At 49.5% G+C, this 20,697-nt stretch overlaps 1 protein-coding gene across 1 annotated transcript in view; it reads left to right on the top strand.

Moving 5' to 3' along the window:
• Positions 1-18,640: 18,640 nt before the first annotated feature.
• The window catches only part of LOC117093525 (zinc finger protein 728-like), a 35,756-nt gene continuing 33,699 nt past the window's right edge, over positions 18,641-20,697 (top strand). Inside the window, 1 exon segment of the mRNA XM_033228856.1 lies at positions 18,641-18,908. Within this exon segment, the coding sequence (XP_033084747.1) occupies positions 18,641-18,908 (268 nt within the window).

Genomic DNA, 20,697 nt, shown 5'->3' with positions numbered 1-20,697 from the left:
TGCCACTGCACTCCAGTCTGGACAACAGAGTGAGACCCTTTCTTCAAAAATAAAATAAAATAAAAGGTTTAGGCTGGATGCAGTGGCTCACACCTGAAATCCCAAAACTCTGGGAGGCCGAGACGGGTAGATCACAAGATCAGGAGTTCGAGACCAGCCTGACCAACATGGTGAAACCCCGTCTCTACTAAAAAAATTAAAATTAAATTAAAAATTAAAACACACACACACACAAAAATTACCCAGGCATGGTGGCAAGAGCCTGTAATCCCAGCTACTCCAGGAGGCTGAGTCAGGAGAATCGCTTGAACCCAGGAGGCAGAGGTTGCAATGAGCCAAGATCGTGCCATTGCACTCCAGCTTGGGCGACAAGAGAAAAATTCCATCTCAAATAAATAAATAAATAGGCCAGCCGCAGTGGCTCACACCTGTAATCCCAGCATTTTGGGAGACCAAGGCAGACAGATCACCTGAGGTCAGGAGTTCGAGACCAGCCTGACCAACATGGAGAAACCCTGTCTCCACTAAAAATACAAAATTAGCCGGGCATGGTGGCGCATGCCTGTAATCCCAGCTACTCAGGAGGCTGAGGCAGGAGGATCGCTTGAACCTGGGAGGCACAGGTTGCAGTGAGCTGAAATTCTGCCATTGCACTCCAGCCTGGGCAACAAGAGCAAAACTCCATCTCAAAAAAAAATAATAATAAAATAAAAAGTAAATAAATAAATAAATAAATAAAATAAAGTAGATAAATATCATGGAATACTGTGTGGCCGGCCATTAAAACACACACATACAGAAGATCATGTCCTCTGAAGCAAGATGAATGAAGCTGGAGGCCATTATTCTTAGAAAACTAATGTAGCAGCAGAAAACCAAATGTATGTTATTTCTAAGTAATAACTGAGGCCGGGCACAGTGGCTCACACCTGTAATCCCAACACTTTGGGCTAAGGTGGGCAGATCACCTGAGGTCGGGAGTTCAAGACCAGCCTGACCAACATGGAGAAACCCCATCTCTACTAAAAATACAAAATTAGCCAGAAGTGGTGGTGCATGCCTGTAATGCCAGCTACTTGGGCTGAGGCAGGAGACTCACTTGAACCTGGGAGGAGGAGGTTGCAGTGAGCCAAGACCACGCCATTGCACTCCAGCCTGGGCAACAAGAGCGAAACTCCATCTCAAAACAAAACAAAAAAAATTTAAGTAAGAGCTGAATAATAAGAATACATAAAAACAAAGAGGGAACAACAGACACTGAGACCCAGTTGAGGTTGGAGAATGGGAGGACAAAGAGGATCAGAAAAACTACCAGTTTGGTGCTATGCTTAGTACCTCAGTGACAAAATAATCTGCACACCAACCCCCCATGACACAATTTTAGCTGTATAACAAACCTGCATGTGTACCCCTCAACCAAAAATAAAAGTTAAAAGAATAAAAATCTACGAGTGGGAAACAGTGCAATGTAGGTGGAAGAACTGGTTTGTGCTACAGATAGCGGCTCAGGTAGAGGTATACTCTGATGGATTTTGTGTTTACACAGGCAGATGAGATGATGAACAGGTGGTCCAGAACCCTCAGTTGGTGGGGAAAACAGGTTGCTGTTACAGATTTAGTGTCTGGGGGTTGGGATATGCCAGGAGACTTGTAGACACTTTTGTAGGTTTTTGTCAAGAAACACTAGAATCAAAAATGCTGTTGTAAAATTTCTCAGCGTAATGCCTATTCCTGGGAGATATCTGGACACATTAATATCTAGTGGGTATGCTTGTGAGTGAGTGGGAATCTTGTGGTGACAGCTGTAGGAAAAGGGGGTCGCTGTCAGAGTTTCTTTCCTCTAAGTTTGGATCCTCTCTCACTCTGGGAGACCTGGAATCACAGGACAATGGGCAGTGTGACAGTCTGCGTACAGGACAGCAGAGCTTCCCATTCCCAGACAAACCAGAGTTTTATTCCAGGCCAGGTCTCTGTGATATCTTTTTTCTTGTACCAAATCTGTAGAGTTTGCTGAACACCAAGCCATTGTCCAACACCAACTCATTGTCTAACATTTGAATTTGAATTCTGACAGCACCCAGAGTCAGCACAGACCCTGATTCAGGGCTCATTTTCACAATAATGTCCTAATGGCAGATGCCAGTCACAAACCCCATAGGCCCATCTATGCTTCTGAGCTACTGTTTAAAAATTATGGACTCCCGTAACCTCCCTCAAGTTTCATAATTTGATAGAGCTACTCACAGAACTCAGCAAAACACTGTAGTTACATTTACCAGCTTATAAAAAATACAACCCCCAGAAAGTTAAATGTAAGAAATGTATAGAACAAAGAAAAAAATGGGGAAAGATGAAGCACATCGATAATCCTGGTAAATAGCTGTGATTAATAAAATTCTCTATCCTTTGTGTTCTCCAGAAACAGTTTATGGAAAGAAACACGCTTTCCATTATGGCTTAGTTGGTGTTCTTTTTTCTTATCTATCACATAGCCAGACGCAGACTGCACATTTTCTTCTCGTTCTCATTTTTAAAAAATCAGCTGGCTAGGAGCGGTGGCTCATGCCTGTAATCCCAGCACTTTGGGAGGCTGAGGCGGATGGATCACCTGAGGTCAGGAGTTTGAGACCAGCCTGGCCAACATAGTGAAATCTCGTCTCTATTAAAAATACAAAAAAAAAAAAAGTAGGCGGGCATGGTGGTGGGCGCCTGTAATCCTAGCTTCTCAGGAGGCTGAGGCAGGAGAATTGCTTGAACCCAGGAGGCGGAGGTTGCAGTGGTGCGGCAGTGAGTGGAGATTGCACCACTGCACCGCAGTCTGGGTGACACAGAGAGACTCCATCTCAAAATAAAAAAAATAAAAATAAAAAAAAAATCAGCTGAAATTTTCTTCAGTGGTCAAAATAATTTTTTAATCAAACTTTTTAATCAAACTTCACTTAAAGTTTATCTCCTCCCCCACAGCCTCCTTAACATTCAGCTACACTCAATCTGTGTCAAAATACAGCCCCATTTTATGTCCTTCCTAAGGACATGATGACTTCAGAGTAAAACATTAATCTAGAATCTAATTTTTTCACCCTCCATTTGTCATCCATGTCCCTCCTACCTTCATTCTAATCTTGTTTGTTCCTTCCTTGTCTGCCTGAACTTGCAATTTTTAAAGATATTATAGTAGGTATTTTCTTCTGTTACAATACTTCTTTGGAATTTAATTTTTACATTAATCTAACTTTGGTTTATCTTAAACGGTCTAGAAACTGCTTCAAAACAATAACCACTTCATCTTCACAAAAATCCTGCCAGTTCTTTTCCTTCTGAACCTTAACTGCATCTGCCTGTGGGTCCCCAGCTTTCCAGGGCTCTGTAGCTTCTCTCACTATAAAGGTTTCTTCCATGGCTGGGGTGAGGAGGCTGGGACATCTGCAAGAGAGGCTTTTCAGAAAAAAACTAATTGGGCCATTAATAACCTTCTTTTGCAGGCTCAATATTAATTAGCCTTAGCTTGGAGTCACTAGGCTCATGCTTTGATTTCCATTGTCAGAGTTATTAACTTGGTTTTCAAAACTACGTGTGTGAAAAATTCAGTAACATTACTCAAACACAATGTTCATATAAGGGAATGAAATTATAAGATGATTCCATTTTATACCTCAATGAGAAAAGCAAAAGTATCAATTCCTTTCAGGCAATACATGTCTTACTATTTCCATTAAAAATCACGTAGTAACAATTAGTCATATGGGAACATTGCTAGGAGGTACCAAGTTTTATCTCATAAAATTTAGCATGAAACTCACAAGTCATGAAAACAAGATACAGAACAGAGATATTCACTGTCACAAATTTACTCTACAATAAAAGGAAGTGATACTTTATGAATCTACCTAACTCACCAATTATCTACCACATTTTCTTGTGGAAATGTATTTTTTTTTTTTTTTTTTTTTGAGACAGAGTTTCGCTCTTTCACCCAGGCAGGAATGAAGTGGCACAATCTCAGCTCACTGCAACTTCCGCCCCCTGGGTTCAAGTGATTCTCCTGCCTCAGCCTCCCCAGTAGCTGGTATTATAGATGCCCACCACCATGCCCAGCTAATTTTTGTATTTTTAGTAGAGATGGGGTTTCACCACGTTAGCCAGGCTGGTCTTGAACTCCCGACCTCAGGTGATCCACCAGCCTCAGCCTCCCAAAGTGCTAGGATTACAGGCATGCGCTACCGCGCCTGGCCAGAAATGTATTCATTTTCTACAGCCAAAATGCAGGAGAGATTTTCCCTATTGTTTTTCTTGGTAGCATTTTAAAAGCGAAGTCTTGGAATTCTGCTTGAAATCACTCAGTCATAAAAAATCCATCTCAAAAAATTCCTAAACTCACTTTGGGAAGGAAAAAGGTAAACAATTTTTAACAAGTGGAATACATAATTCATTTTTTTCTGAAATGCACAACTTTTATGCCCTTTGTAAATATTATAAGTATTTTCTTACCTTTTAAACTCTACTAATAAAATGCAATTTACAGTTAAAAAACTAAAGTCAATAAAAGTGAACAAATCTTTTCCAGGTGACAAACCCAGGGAGGAGCAGTGCTGATTAGAAAACAGATGTGTAGGCTGGATGCAGTGGCTCAGACTGTAATTCCAGTACTTTGGGAGGCCGAGGCAGATGGATCACAAGGTCAAGAGTTCAAGACCAGCCTGGCCAACACGGTGAAACTCCTTCTCTACTAAAAATACAAAAAAAAAAAAAATAGCCAGGTGTGGTGGTGCACACCTGTAGTCCCAGCTACTCGGGAGGCTGAGGCAGGAGAATCGCTTGAACATGGGAGGGGGAGGTTGCAGTGAGCCCAGATTGCACCATTGCACTCCAGCCTGGGTGACAGACTCCACCAAAAAAGAAAACAAAACAAAACAAAAGAGAAAAGAAAAGGAGATGTGTCTGACTCGTGTGTGAATTCAGATCATCCAATCACTTGAGAGATTCTCCCACTCCATCCTGCTCACTTAAGTGCTCAGTGACCACTCTCTGAAGAGACACTGCACTATGCTCAAGTGAGTGCCCCAAGTGTATTTTACTTGCAAGTTTTTGTACCATCTCACTGAAGTCAGGTTTTTTCTTTCTTTTGTCTTTTGGGATACTATTTTTTCTTTCACAAATCTTAGAGCATTTAGGAGGCAGAAATTATTTCTGTTTTCCCCTCAAAACCAGCATGTGATTTGTGGACCAGCAATCTGTCTCCAAGAAATGGAAGCTGGGTTGGGTGAAGACAATTTTAATGTCTCAGGGGGTTAGCTTTTCAAAGGAAGAGTACACCAAGAGATTCATATTTTCCCCAGGGTATCCTCTTGCTCCCTTGAGAGGCTACACTCCCTACCTCAGAAGTCCTATGAAAGAAAATGACATAGGAGCTGATATTTACTAGATACTGGAGCAGACACAGTCAAAGCGGTTATCTTGGTTTATTCACAGACAGTACCACCAGGACCAAGAAAAAACGACAGGGTTGCTGAGGACGAATCACCCCATAACGTTTGCAAAATAAAAATATCTTGACACTAAAACATTCTCATAAGATCTTTGTGCCTAAGCAAGACAAAAGAAAAAGAGGCACAGAGATTTTTTACAATTCACTATCAGGGGATATTCTTTGCTTTCTTCTCATGGGAAATATTTACAAACAGAAAACATATCTTTTTCAATATGCCATCTAATGCTCTGTCAAAAAATGATTAATTAAAATACAGTATCAAAAATGTACACTAAAGGACAAATAATAAATAATGTAAATTAGGGAGAGGAAGCTGGCATTTGAGATTTTCAGAAGGAACTGAAAATTGAGTATTTTACTGCAAGCCAGAGTTAGGCTGGAGAAATGGGGTGTGAGGGGTTGACGTGAGATCCTGCTTGGGACCCATGTGAAACATGCAAGGGAAAATCAGTCCCATGTGGCGGCAAACAGACTGAGGTGGCTCCGGTCCCTGGATTCCTAATTTTTAAAAATCTAACTCAAATGCATTTTTTTTTTTTTCAGAAATTACTACATTGGGGGAAACAAAATTCAGGCTTAATCAACGATAAACTGCCAAGTAAGCTCTGATTACACAACCAGGAAATCTGCAGGCTCAAGGTGAAAATTAAGAAACTATGTAAATGTACTTAACCGATTATTGAATTTGGGTATTCTCATCATGCATCTTTCCTTCGAGATCTTTTCATGGACCACAAACTACAACCCATAGCTGGGTGCTCTACAATTTTCGAACCACTCCTTGCTTAAATTTTTAAGTATTTTCGCCATAACTCCCATGCATTTTTAATAGGAGAAAAGAGGAACTAGGAACCCCATAAACCAAACCAAAGCTCTTTCCATTCATGAACCCGCACCCCGAGTCAGGATTGTCCCCTGACCACCCTCCCGTGTTCCCTGCACAATCTGGGAGACGCAGCACTCCGGGTGCAGAGCTGCCGAGAGAGGGCTCCAGGCCAGGGCACAGTTACTGCGCAGGGAAGAGACAGGACGTTCGGGCGCCCGGCTGCCAGCGCAGCCGCCAATCTGATGGCTGAAGGTGACCGAGGCCGGGCTGGGCAAGGAGAACTCGGGGCGCAGATTGTGAAGCCGACTGCGGGGAGGCCTGAGTCCCGCCACAGCCTCTTGTCACCGGTTCCAACCAGCCCCTTCCCCTCTCTCGGGATGTCGGACCCGGCACTCTCACCATTTCTAGGCTTCCAGGGGGTCCTGGCGTCTTAGCTGTGGTTCTCCAATACCTGCAAGTCACAGGGCCTCAGAGGCTGGGTCTCTAGGCGAACAGGACGCAGAACAGCAAAGACTAGACCAGGTACTCGGACTGCAGCCGGAGACAAAGACCCGGCCACAACCCGGACACCGCCGTTTCCGCTCCACCTGCGTGCCTGATCCGACGGTTCCCAGGCCAGCGTCGCTGAATGGATAACGTTTAAGACCGCGCCCTCAGGCCCTGAGTGACAGAAAATGTAACCAAACGCTGGGCTGAATGAGGAAAGAGTGACAGCCGAAGGTGCAGCCTTTTCAGGCAGGGCTTCCTCCCTGAACTGAGCCAAGCCCGCTGCAGAGGTGTTAGCTTTTAACGTTGTGTATAAGGTCTCATATGTTTGTAAATAATATATTACGTGGCTGCTTACACATGAAAATAATAGAATAACAGTTATTTTTAAATTTAGGTGGTTTTTTTGTGTGTGTGTGAGACGGAATCTCACTCTGTTGCCCAGGCTGGAGTGCGGTGGCGCAATCTCAGCTCGCTGCAACCTCCGTTCCCTGGGTTCAAGCGATTCTCCTGCCTCAGCCTCCCGAGTAGCTGGGATTACAGGCGCCTGTCACCGCGCTCGGCTAATTTTTTTTGTATTTTTAGTAGAAGTGGGGTTGTCGCCATCTTGGCCAGGCTGGTCTTGAACTCCTGGCCTCATGTGATCCACCCGCCTCAGCCTCCCAAAGTGCTGGAATTACAGGTGTGAGCCACTGTGCCCAGCCTACATTTCGGCTTTTATAACCTTCCTGACTTCTGGTCCTCTGAGCAGGCAGCCCGAGATTTTTGTTTTGTTTTGTTTTGTTTTTTGTTGACATGGAGTCTTGCTCTGTCGCCCAGGCTGGAGTGCAATGGCGCAATCTCGGCTCACTGCAACCTCTGCCTCCCGGGTTCCAGCGATTCTCCTGCCTCAGCCTCCTGAGTACAGGCACACGCCACCACGCCCGGCTAATTTTTTTGTATTTTTAGTAGAGGCGGGTTTTCACCATGTTGGCCAGGCTGGTCTCGAACTCGTGACCTCAGGTGATCCGCCGGCTAAGGCCTCGCAAAGTGCCGGGATTACAGGCGTGAGCCATCACGCCTGGCCCATGGTACGTATTTGAACAAAATGCTATCTTAGTATCTCAGAATAATGGCAGCATTTTTTTGTTTGTTTTATGGTGGAACGCACACACTCAGGGCATAATTACACAGCTTCTAGTATTCCAAAAAGAGTATTAAAGCCCTAACTTTTTGTTTGCTTTGTTTGTTTGTTTGAGATGGAGTCTCACTCTGCTCTGTGGCTGAGGCTGGAGTGCAGTGGCAGGATCTTGGCTCACTGCAACCTCCGCCTCCCGGGTTCAAGCGATTCTCCTGCCTCAGCCTCCGGATAGCTGGGACTACAAGCACATGCCACCACGCCCCGCTAATTTTTTTTGTATTTTTAGTAGAGGGGGGTTCACTGTGTTAGCCAGGATGGTCTCAATCTCCTGATCTCATGATCTACCTGCCTGGGCTTCCCAAGTGCTGGGATTACAGGTATGAACCACCACGCCCAGCCAAGCCCTAACTCTTGAATGAGACTCTAAGTCTTTTTATTTTAGTCCCAATTCAGTACATGGCATGTTTTTAATTTTAGGGGAATGCAACCTTTATTCCAGAAAAATTTTCCCTCATGGTAACAATCACCAATGTCAGGGCACCTAGCACTGTGCTTTGTGTGCACTCAGTATACTTAGAACTGGGTTGGTTCAGAACAAAACCAATAGCAAAGTTGTTTCTGCAAAGAACAATAATTTGGTAATATTGGTTAAGACTGAAAAGCCATGACTTATCGGCAAATATTTTTTCATTCGTTTGAGAAAAAATTTGCAACTTGGTCACCTAAAAGTACTGGTTTACAGCACTGGCATTTGAACTTGGCTGTGCTCTGTCATCACCTAGAGTTATTTAAACTACACTATTGCCCTGGTTCCACTCCAGGAATTCTGATTTAATTGGTGTGTGGCAACTTGTGTTTGGGGGATTTTAAAGGACCTCCAAAGTGATTTTTACATGCAGACTTGGGTGAAAACAATTGGTTCAGGGTGAGGGATGCATTCAGTGTTTGTAATTTCCACATGCTTTTAGAGATTTGCCCCATCGATGCTTCTAACTTTGAAATCTTCAACAGCAGCTCTGCTATTTAAAAAATCAAAATGCAGGCCAGGTAGGTGGCTCACACCTATAATCTCAGCACTTTGGGAGGCCAAGGTGAGTGGATCACCTGAGGTTAGGAGTTTGAGACCAGCCTGGCAAACATGGCAAAACCCCGTCTCTACTAAAAATTGAGAGGCTGAGACACCAGAATCGCTGGAAGCCAGCAGGCTGAGGTTGCAGTGAGCCGAGATCACACCACTGCATTTCAGCGTGGGAGACAAAGTGAGACCATGTCTTAAAAAAAAAAAAAAAAAATCAAAAGACAACTTGAAGATGTACTCAAATATTTTGTTAAATTGCAGCAGAATGAAATGTCTTCTGGCCGTGCACTGTGGCTCCCACCTGTAATCCCAGCACTTTGGGAGGCCAAGGCAGGTGAATCACCTGAGGTCAGGAGTTCCAGACCAGCCTGGCCAACGTGGTGAAACCCCATCTCTACTAAAAATACAAAAATTAGCCGGATGCGGTGGCAGGAGCCTATAATCCCAGCTACTCAGGAGGCTGAGGCTGGAGAATCGCTGGAACCCGGGAGGCAGAGGTTGCAGTGAGCCAATATCGCACCCCTGCACTCCAGCCTGAGTGACAGAGCAGGACTCCGTCTAAGAAAGAAAGAAAGGGGGGAGGGGAGGGGAGGGAGAGAGGAAGGAAGGGAGGGGGGAGGGGGGAGGGAGGGAGGAAGGAAAGGAAAGGAAAGGAAATGTCTTCTTAGCAGATCTGTCTATAGTCACTTAATTTCAAGGTAAGAGGTTGGTGCAGGCACAGTAGTTTTAGTCACTGTTGAAAATCATAAATAGGCCAGACGTGGTGGCTTATGCCTGTAATCCCAGCACTTTGGGAGGCCGAGGTGGGCAGATCATCTGAGGTCAGGAGTTCGAGAACAGCCATGGTCAACATGATGAAACCCCGTTTCTACTAAAAATACAAAAATTAGCCAGACGTGGTGGCAGGCGCCTGTAATCCCAGCTACTCGGGAGGCTGAGACAGGAGAATTGCTTGAGCCTGGGAGGCAGAGGTTTCAGTGAGCCAAGGTCGTGCCCTTGCACTCCAACCTGGGCAATAAGAGTGATGCTCTGTCTCAAAAAAACAAAACAAAACAAAAAATCATAAATAGCCCATACATATCAAAAAGTATTTTTATTTTTTTTATTTTTTATTTTTTCTGAGAGGGAGTCTCACTCTGTTGCCCAGGATGGAGTGCAGTGGCGCGATCTTGGCTCACCGCAACCTCTGCCTCCCTGGTTCAAGGGATTCTCCTGCCTCAGCTTCTCTAATAGCTGGGATTACAGGCACACACCACCACGCCCAGCTAATATTTGTATTTTTAGTAGAGATGGGGGTTTCACCATGTTGGCCAGGATGGTCTCAATCTCCTGACCTCGTGATCCACCCACCTCAGCCTCCAAAAGTGCTGGGCTTACAGGTGTGAGCCACCGCGCCTGGCCAAAGTATTTTTATTTTTATTTTATTGAGACAGTCTCACTCTGTCGTGCAGGCTGGAGTGCAGAGGCACCATCTCAGCTCGCTGCGACCTCTGCCTCCCAGGTTCAAAGGATTCTTCTGCCTCAGCCTCCCAAGTAGCCGGGATTACAGGTGCCCACCACCACGCCCAGCTAATTTTTGAATTTTTAGTAGAGACGAAGTTTCACCATGTTGGCCTGGCTGATCTCGAACACCTGACCTCAGGCGATCCACCCGCCTCGGCCTCCCAAAGTGCTGGGATTACAGGCGTGAGCCACCGTGCCAGGTGTGTTTCTTGGTTTTAAAACTTGGCTAATAGGAAATTTAAAATTCACATGTGGCTCACATTTTATTTAGAAGGATTGTGTCCTTTTAAAAATCTCAGGTTAGTCGGGCGCGGTGGCTCACGCCTGTAGTCCCGGCACTTTGCGAGGCCGAAGCGGGCCCAGACTGGGCTTAAGCTTCCTCAGCTATGCCTTGCTTGGTTCCCAAGTCTGTTGCGAAGCCAAAGTGAGAGAAAGTGGCAGGACTAACGGTGGTACAAATGCCAGAGGCGGATACTGCTGTGCAGTGTCTCCCTAGCCTGTGCAAACGCTCCTCCTCAGCCTCAGCTCCCTGGCCCTAGCCTGGCCTTCTCCTGTGGACCCCCGGGCCGTCACTGAGGTGCTCCTGCCGACCCAGATCCCTTGGGTGCTGTTAAATCAACCTCGGCAAGTGGAGAATTTGCTGGAGGCGGGAAAGTAGGCCGCAGGTTCCACCGCAACCAGCTTTGGGTCCCGCGCACACCCGTTGCCGTGGAGACGGGTCGTGGAGGCATCCGCCCTCAGGGTCTGGGGTGCTCGGGCCTTGGGCACAACCACGCCCATGGCCACGGCCACGCCCAAGGCCACGTCCTGCCAGAGAGGGGGCGGATCGGCGTGCGCGGCTGGTGGTGGCACAGGCGGGGCCCGTTCGGAGGCCGGGCGTCCCCGCTGGAGCGTCGGTCTGGGACCGCCGTCCTCCCCAGCACGACCTCAGGACTACCCCCAGTGACCCCAGGCGCCCGGCCGCTCTTGGAGTCTCGTCTCTCCTACCGCTGGCCCCGGTAGGGTCCTCGTGTCTGGATGCGACCTTGGGGCAGCGCCCACCCTTCTGGGCCCACTGCCAAGGCCGCCGGCTCAGGGCACGCCCGGGGCAGTGGAGCTGGGGAGGGAGGCACAAGTCGCGTTTTAACTCTGCCTTGTCCCCCAGGTCCGCGCCTCCCACGCGGGCTGCAAACTTCAGCGTCGCTTAAGTTACAGATGTGCGGGACTCGTCAAGTAGGTGGGAGACAAGAAAGGCTGTGAGGAAACAGGCGAGGACAGGGTGAGCAGGGTCTGGAATCCGAGAGCGCGAGGCGGTGGCCCCTGCACCTCCAGCACTGAAGTTCAGGCTGCGGCGGGGACCCTAAAGGACCCGGCCTCCTGGCCCTGCGCACGGGGGCGGCAGCAGGAAGCCCGCGGGGACAGCCTTCCCTGACGCTCGCCTGCACCGACCTCTGAGAGGAGGGGACACCCAGGCTTGAGAGAGGCCGCAGCCAGGTCGGCGGCAGTTCCTGGGCGCCAGGTGTTCCTGAAGCCCTTCAGGAAGAGGGGCGTGACCCAGACTCTAGGGAAGATCCCTGACACTGTGAAGCTAGGTTTGGCTTCTGATTTCCCCCAAGGGGGTTGAGAGTGGAACGAGGGTGCTTCAGAGGCCCCGGGGGACTTTCCCTGAAGAAGGGAGTCAGGGCGTGGTGCTCGGCTCAGAGGTTATTTCCTGTGCCGGGGTGACTGTTCCTTTCAGCTCCCGGCATCCGGCATCCGAGCACTCGCCCCGGCCACACTGAAGGTCATGAGTTACTAACGTAAGCCTGGCATTTCAGGCGAGCTCCCAGCCTGTCTTCCTTTTCTTTTTTCTTATTCTTTTTATTTTTTTGAGATGGAGTCTCACTTTGTCCCCCAGGCTGGGGTGCAGCCGCGCGATCTCAGCTCACTGCAGCCTCTGCCTTCTGGGGGTTCAAGCGATTCTCCTGCCTCAGACTCCCAAGTAGCTGGGATTACAGGCGCGAGCCAGCAAACCTGGCTAATTTTTATATTTTTAGTAAAGACCAGGTTTCACCATGTTGGCCAGGCTGGTTTTGAACTCCTAACCTCTGGTAATCTGCCCGCCTTGGTCTCCCAAAGTGCTGGGATTCCAGGCCTGAGCCACCGAGCCCGGCCTCTTTTCTCTTGAATATAGGGGAAATTCACATTACCCCTTCCCGTAATGTGAATGTAATGTGAATGTAAGTGTAGTGTAATGTGAATGTAAAATTTTTGGGAGGTGAGAGGAAGAGAAAGGTAGATACTAAGTTCCCTTCAGGGGACAGGAAGTGCTCAGCTGAGATGGCAGATCAGAGTAAGGGCTTGTCATTCCCAAGGCAAGCGGGGGCCTAGATGCTAAGAGTTTTGCAGCTTTGGGCCCAGAGATGTCCAACAAAGATTAAATTCTTGAGTCTTTCTGGAAGCCAGTCACCAGAGAGGAGAGAGGAAGTGGAAATATGGGCCTAGAGTCCGAGTGTCTGGGTTCCTGTTGCCTGCATTTTGGTCCATGTGGCTCTGTTTAATACCTGTGTGACCTTGTGCAATCTCTTAACCTCCAACCACTTGCACCCTTAGCCATACCTATCTTTAGTCGGATTGCTTTGAGGATGAATGAAGCAGCTGTGTTTCAACACTCAGTGCCTGGTGTATAGTAAGTGCTCAGTGGAAGATTTCTCATCATTACCATCAAAGACAACAGGAATGAAACTAACTGGAGAGAAGATGAGTAGGACAGACAGAAAAGAGAGAGAGATACTGATGGGTAGGAGCACAGATGGCTGAGACCAGTGGGCAGCACCTCCGTGTCCTAACACCAAAAGTTAAGAACTTTACTTTGCCTTTGCCGGCCTGGTGACTCACGTCTGTAATCCCAGCACTTTGGGAGGCCGAGGCAGGCGGATCACCTGAGGTCAGGAGTTCGAGACCAGCTCGGCCAACATGGTGAAACCTGTCTCTACTAAAAATACAAAAATTAGCCGGGCGTGGTGGTGGCTGCCTGTAGTCCCAGCTGCTCAGGAGGCTGAGGTAGGAAAATTGCTTGAACCAGGAAGGTGGAGGTTGCAGTGAGCCAAGATCATGCCACTGCACTGCAGCCTGGGCAACTAGAGCAAAACTCCATCTCAAAAAAAAAAAGAAAGAAAGAAAGAAAGAAATTTACTTTGCCTTTTGTGAGCAAATACTGTGTGTTCATTGACTCCAAAAATAATTTTTTTAATATAAAATCAACACCCAGAACCCACGGGGAAAAAATAATTCCACAGAGCTAAGTTTTCCACAAAGCAGCAGCGTGGCCTTTTCAGCTTCAAAACCTTTTAAATGTTAAGTATTAGTTTTAAATAATTGGGGTGGTAATGTTTCCCCATGGGTCACATGCTTTCCTTCCTCTTTAAACAGTCTTCTCTGGGCTACAACTCCCTGCTCTCCAGGCAACTCAGGTCAAGGCCTCTTTGTCAGAGGGTTAGGCCTCTGGCCCCGAGCTGCCTGGAGACCTAGGCAGCCTGCCTGGAATAGCTCACACAATGGTTCTGTGTTGTGTTCCTGGGCCTGCTCTTGAACAGCTTCCCTTCCTCTATGGTAACTGTTACTTCTTCATATTGTGGGACTCCCCTTCTGGCAGCCTTTTCCTCTCACTGTTCACTGTTTCTTCTATGGGCTGGAAAACTGGGATGAAGCTTGTTAATATGGGTGGTTCAAGTCTGGGAAGCTTAATGCTGGACTTTGTTCTAGCTGCTCAGGCGGTTTTGCTGTGGTCTTCCCGCTGGTTCTGGATGGGTGAGCTGGCTGGATAGCAAGGTCCCTGCAGGCCAGATGTACTCAGCAAAGGAGAGTTTCCTATGAAATTCTCTTACCTACGCACATTTTCCCCCAGCGGATTTTGTTCCTATGGTTTCCCTGTTTGTTGATAGGTGTTTGGACACTGGTTTTCATCTGTCCTCCCTCTGGCAGTAACACCTGAGGCTTCGGGAGGCTAGGCTGGCAGTGTGAATCTGCTGCGGGAAAGAAGTGGTATTGTGGAGGAAAGGCAGGCTGGCTGGCGTCTGGCATATCTTGGGGTAGAGTTGTCCAGGCCAGGAGTATGTCCCTGGCTGACTCACTTCTGTGCCCCTCTGTGACTCAGTTTCCTCAAGTGTGACCAGGGCTGCCAGCTGACAGGTAGAGCTGTTCTGAGATCTTCACCTACTGAGATTAAGAAATAAGAAGGTTTGTGGCTTCAGTCATCCTTTCTTCTAGGTCACTACGTGCTGACACCTCTGGCCCCTCCACCTCCTGGGTCAAAGCACCCAAGGCAGGGCCGAGGAGGTTGGGCCAGAACTGGTTGGTGGGCAGGTGGGCACATTGTCAGAGAAGGCTACCAGCCTCCTCTCCCTTCTTTCTCTGTTGCAGCTGCCTTGGGGTGCAGTGTAGGGGTCCAGAGCCATGTCGGACCTGTTACTGCTGGGCCTGACCCTGTTATTGATGCTGCTACTGCTGGTCTTTGCCGGGTACTCAGGGCTGTTGGCTGGGGTGGCAGTGACTGGGTGGCTTTTCACCAGAGCTGCAGCATCTCCCCCAAACTCTGCTCCATCGCTGTCCACTAGGAAAACCCCGCATGGTAAGGAGCCTCCATGGGGTTCTGCCCCATGGATGGACCTAGTGGGCCAGGGCTTCTTTAGGGAGGGTAGTTTTGGTTGCTAAGGAGAGGGTGGGAAAATCCTCAAGCTGGCCCTGCAGATCCCTCCCCTGTGAGCTTGAAGCACGTTCCAGATTTAGCCTGGACTTCTGCCCCGGGGATCCATTTGCGGGCTTTCTACTTGCCTGAGTCTGGTTCTATTTGCCCACGGCTACTCAAGTATTTTCCAATATAGTGGACAATACCACTATGAGTCCCTAGCTTCTGCCAGACTTCGGTCCGCTGCTTCCTCTTCTTGTCTTCCCTCTTTGCATGTCCATTTGGGGCCAGTGCTGTCAGCCTAAGCCATTCAGATTCTGGCCACTTTTTGGGCTTATGTCATGCTGTTTCTGTGCTTTCCACCCCTCAGCTCTCCCGCTGTAGTTCTAGGCCCTTGAGGGCTAAGAGGGCAGGGTTGGGGGTCAGCAGAATGGCTGAAGAGGTAAGATTCCAAGCCCCATACCCAGGGAATATGGCATTTCCTTAGACCTCAAGCCGCCTACTTGGGAGAGGGCCTGGGGGTCTAGTGGAACCAGGTGAGCGGCTCAGGATGCCAGAATACTGGAGTCATGGATGAACCCAGGATCACTAGCACCCCGTGGGCGTCTGGCTGTTCTTACAACCTATGGTGAGTCAGAGCTTGCCAGTGTAGCCTCCTGCTATGCTGTGGGGTGGCGCTGCCACAATTGGATGGGCTGGCAGCTCTGCCAAGGGTTCTTCAGCCTCTAATACTGAGCCGTGCCAAACTAAGCATGAATCCCCAGCTCTGACAGTTTTTTTTGCCTGGAAAACTCAAGTGGACAAGCCCTACGGCCTATCCAATGTCTGCTGACCAGGCTCATTGGGCACTCAGTTGAAACAGGGTGTGCTGGTTCCCTCTCTGTGCCGGGTTCTGCTCTACACCTACACTCCGGAGATGAATCAGAACTAGCCCTGCCCTCAGGAAGCTCTGTGAGGCTGGCAAGTCAACCCTACACAAGTGGTTCTCCACCAAGGCACTGTGCTTGATGTCCACAGAACTTTGACCTGTGGGTTCAGGGATGCTGCCATGAGTCTGCTGGGGAGGCTCAGGGAAGGGGGGTAGCTGGACCTTCTCATGTAAGTAGAATTTTGCTCTGTTGGGAAGGGTCACTTAGTGAAGAAAACTGCAAGAGCAAGAGCCTGGAGACATGGGGTGACTGGAGAGGTATGGGTAGTGGACCTGTGGGTGGAGAAAGGTGGAAGGGTTCGCCCAGCCAGGTGGGAGGAAGGCACCGTAGGTTGGGAGGAAGGGGGTGGCACAATTGCCACCTTTGCTTTAGGAAGTTAGCTGAAGGGCAGGGGATGAGGGAGGGAGATGAGGCAGGAGGCCATAGAAGAGATTGGGCTGGGCCCAGGCAAGAGGTGACATGGGTTGGTTGAGGGATGAGTAGATGTTGTCTGAGGTTTTGCTGTCCCATGGCCAGGAGGTGGCACTAACAAGTCGGGAGCACCAGGGCCTGGGTGGATGGGACAGACAGTGGGCTCTGGGGAGCTCCTAGATCAGATATGTGACCCTCGCCCCTGCAAAGGCTCTGGTGTGTAATCCCCTGCTTCTCTGCTTTCCACTGGTTCCTGCCCCTCCTTCCACACCTGGCCCAGTGGCAGGGAGGAGAGTCCTAGCAGCTGCCTCTCTCTTCATCAGCGTATCTGCCTGTTCTGGAATCAATACATTGCCCCTTGGGTGGTGCTGATTCCAGGACGGGAAAGGGCTAAGACAGCAGGGTACCCCGGGGTCAGTGCTGGAGGCTGGTCTAGGGAAGAGTGAGATGGAAGAATGCTGGCATGGGATATTCTGGCCTGGCCACTGCCTCCAGGCAGCCCATCATGCAGCTTTCCCAGAGACTGTGGTGGACCCCATGGGGTGAGCCCTGGATGTCCAGGGTTGGCTGGGCATAGTCTGACTTGGGTGCTGGTCTGGGGGAGTGTGGCCTGAGGCTGATAGTCCCGAATTCTGATTCTGTCCCATCACTGTCCTGCTGTGTGATCTTAGGCATATGACATAATCTTTCTGAGCCTTTATTTCCTTGTCTGCAGAGTCATGATAAAATACCTGCTTTGGCCAGGCACGGTGGCTCACACTTGTAATCCCATAACTTTGGGAGGCCAAGGCGGGCAGATCACCTGAGATCAGGAGTTTGAGACCAGCCTGGCCAACATGATGAAACCTCATCTCTACTAAAAACACAGAAATTAGCTGAGTGTGGTGGCACATGCCTGTAATCCCAGCTACTCGGGAGGCTGAGGCAGGAGAATCGCTTGAACCTGGGAGGCAGAGGTTGCAGTGAGCTGAGATTGTACCACTGCACTCCAGCCTGGACGACAAGAATGAAACTCCATCTCAAAAAAACAAAAACAAAAACAAAAACAAAATAAAAACCTGCTTCATAGATAGGCTGAGAAGGTTGAGTGATATAGGCGAGGCATTCACCCCAGCACTTAGCCCTCAACAGATGCTTAACAACAACAAAGACGGGTGGGAAACCACTTGTGCTAACATGTGTCAAGAGGTCAGGCTGAGCAGATCTAGACACTTGGCCTGGCTGTGGACATTTGGCTGGTACAGAGAATGAGTGAGCAGGTCAAGGTGGCCCTTCTGATCCTGCTCCTGTCAGTCCTGAGTCAGTCCAGAAGACACCTGTGTCCTTATTCACAGCCAGGTCACGCTCTGGCACCTGGGATGGCTCAGGGACACTTGGGTCCCCATCTACTCTGGGAGCTGGTCAGTGCATTCTCTGCCTGGCAGAGATTGTAACAGGTTCGGGGAACCGTAGATCCCAGGCTTCAGGTGCTCGTGGCTATCACAGACTGTCTGGTCTGGAAGGACCTGAGGCCTCCTGGTCCACACTCCATATGATGGAGGGGGAGGCAGGTTCATATAGTAGGAGTAAGACTGATCTCGTCCTATTTTGTTTTCATTTAACACATATTTGAGCATCTGATCTGTGCCAGGCTCTGTGCTGGGCACTGGGGTACCATGGGGACCAGGACCTCCCAGTGTGTGGGTGTGGGTGTTGGAAGCCTAGAGGAAGGGCCCATCCTGGTCCTGGATTGAGCTGAGAACCCAAGCTTTTCACCCCCTAGGCTGACTCTGCCAGTAGTGTGCAGCCTGGGGCAGGCTCTGGTTCTCAGAGAAAGAGGATAGAAGCTGACCGGCTGAGTGTCCCACCCCCACTGCTCCTTTCCCAGCTCCTTTCCCAGAGCAACAGGAGTTGAGTCTGCTTCTCTGTGAGTATGGGGGGCAGTGAGGCTGTGTCAGGCTGTGTGAGTGGGGTGACGACTGACCAGGTGAGAGAAGCCACCTGGCTTTAAATGCTGCCTACCACCATGAGGTATGACAGACAGCTCCCTAGCCATGCCTCTTCCTATCCTCAGCTGGGCAGCAGGGAGGCTGGTCCCACCTAGGCTGAGTGTGGACGCAGGAAGTAGCAGAAGAGAGGGTACCAGCAAGGTTGCTGTGGACCAGGTCATGTTAGATGCTGCTGGAGCTGATAGCCCTGTATCCCGGAGTCCTGTATGGAAAGGGGCTGCAGGTGTCGGTGAGTGGTTTCTGTGAGGCAGGAGGAAGGATTCCATTCTTCATCCCTGAAGGCCTTGGCATGGTTGGGGATGGGAAGGTGGGGAAGGAGTCTGATGGGAAATGGACAGACTCTGGCAGGGGCTCACAGGTGCCATCACCCACCTCAGACCCCAGCATTCATGAAGTGTGGGCCATTTCCTCTTCAATGTATGCAAGAAAGTGGGGTGAGTTCAGAGATGAGGGTCAGGTGTAGGTGGATATCAGTCATAGATCTGCCCCTACACACACTGGTCCATACGACCCTTGCATGGCTGGGGAGGGGCCCTGGCTCTAAAACATCTCTGCCCTCAGCCCTGCTTCTGAGGTGGGCACTGGGGGTTTGGAAAGAGACTTCGGGCTCCCTTTTGGAGCCGGTCCTTCTGAGAGCCTTCAGTGTTGGAGGGAAGGAAGGAGCTGGGAGGACCCGAGTGCCTCGCTTGATCCTGGCCAGCCCTGGCTTGTGGACAGGCCCTAGTGGCTGGGCTGCTGTCACTGTGCCTGAGGGTCCATCCTGTCTGCCAGCCTGGCCCCCCACCTCCTGCCTCACCCTGTGCCACCACCACCTCTGCTGCTGTATTTGGGGCTGAAGAAACCTGCCTGCGTGCTTCTGCGGGGAGTCTGGGTGAGGCGAGAGGGCCGTGGCAGCCAGCCCAATTTACCTGGCCCACATGGCCTGTATTTGCTGCTCACACCCACCACCTAGGAGTGGGTGTTTTCTCCAGGCGTGGAGTGGGCAGGGAACTGGTGGCAGTTTGTTCTGCCTTTAGTGAGCTAGACTGCCACTGAAGCTCCCTTTCCCTTAGTCTAATGAGAAGCAAAGCCCAGTCCCACCAGGTGTGCAGGGGCTGAGGCTGGTGAGAGTTCCGATGTAGGCCTGTGTCACACCCCCTCTTCCCTCGGTGTGTGTGGAGATGGGGCTCCCTGCACTTCCTGGAGGCACTTAGCTCAGATGGAACCTGAGAAGGGACAAGGGAGTAGGATTTCCCAGGACTGACCTCCTCAGCAAGGGCAATGGGAATGTGGGTTGGGATGTTTCCTGAGTGCCCAGGCCACCCCCATCCCAGGGATTCCATGAGTATTTTCTGCCAGGCAAAGTCCAGGCATTTGCTGCCCAGCAAGTTAAATGTATGGGGTGGGTCTGGAAGCGCGAGTTTCTCTCTGCTCACTAGAGCTGGCCTTGAGGTGAGGAGGGATGAGGTGTGAGAGGAAGGGGCTTTGGGTTTGCCTTCTGGGTTTGAATCAAGGTTCCACTGCTAACCAGCGTGTGACTTTCGGGGAGTCACTTGGCCTTTCTGAGTCTGTGTCCTCATCTGTCACATGAGGATAAAGGAATCCCTACCTCAGGGTTTTTGTTTTATGGGGACTCAATGATAAGGAGATAGCCCAAAACCCAGCCCTTAATAGGTGGGTATCACTTGACATCCAGTCCTGCCTGGGGACCTTGTGCCACTGGGACTTTGTACTTTTAGGGACACTCCCTGCCTCTGGCCTAGTCCCAGTCTCCTGCGGGTTGTCTGGGCCGTGTGAGGAGGCACAGTGCAGGGTACACATTATGCAGCCCACTCTCACCAGGGCCCGTGCTTTGGATTCCTGGATGCCTCTGGGTTACATGGCACAGCTCTGAAGCTGGTCTGCTTGGTTCGAATCCTCACTTCAGCACTACCTTGCTGTGTGGCCTTGGCTGAGTGGCTTGGTCATGTGGGCCTCAGGAAGAGGGTTGATAGAAGTACCTACCACCAAAGACTGGATTTAATGAGCTTATGCTTGAAAGGCAGAGGCTGGGGAAAGTGGTGATCTCAGCTGTTGTTAGGATTCTGTTGAGGATGTATTTTTGTATTTTTAGTAGAGACAGGGTTTCGTCATGTTCTCCAGGATGGTCTTGAACTCCTGACCTCAAGCGGCCCACCCACCTTGGCCTTAAACTCTAGATTTTATTCAGAGATGGCAAGTCTAATCCCAGCAGGGCTAGGATTA

The sequence above is a fragment of the Trachypithecus francoisi genome, unplaced genomic scaffold (assembly GCF_009764315.1).
Source record: "Trachypithecus francoisi isolate TF-2019V2 unplaced genomic scaffold, Tfra_2.0 Lachesis_group12, whole genome shotgun sequence".
Classification (NCBI taxonomy): domain Eukaryota; kingdom Metazoa; phylum Chordata; class Mammalia; order Primates; family Cercopithecidae; genus Trachypithecus; species Trachypithecus francoisi.
The sequence above is the reverse complement of the archived record's forward strand: the minus strand, read 5'-3'. Positions and strand labels throughout refer to the sequence as shown.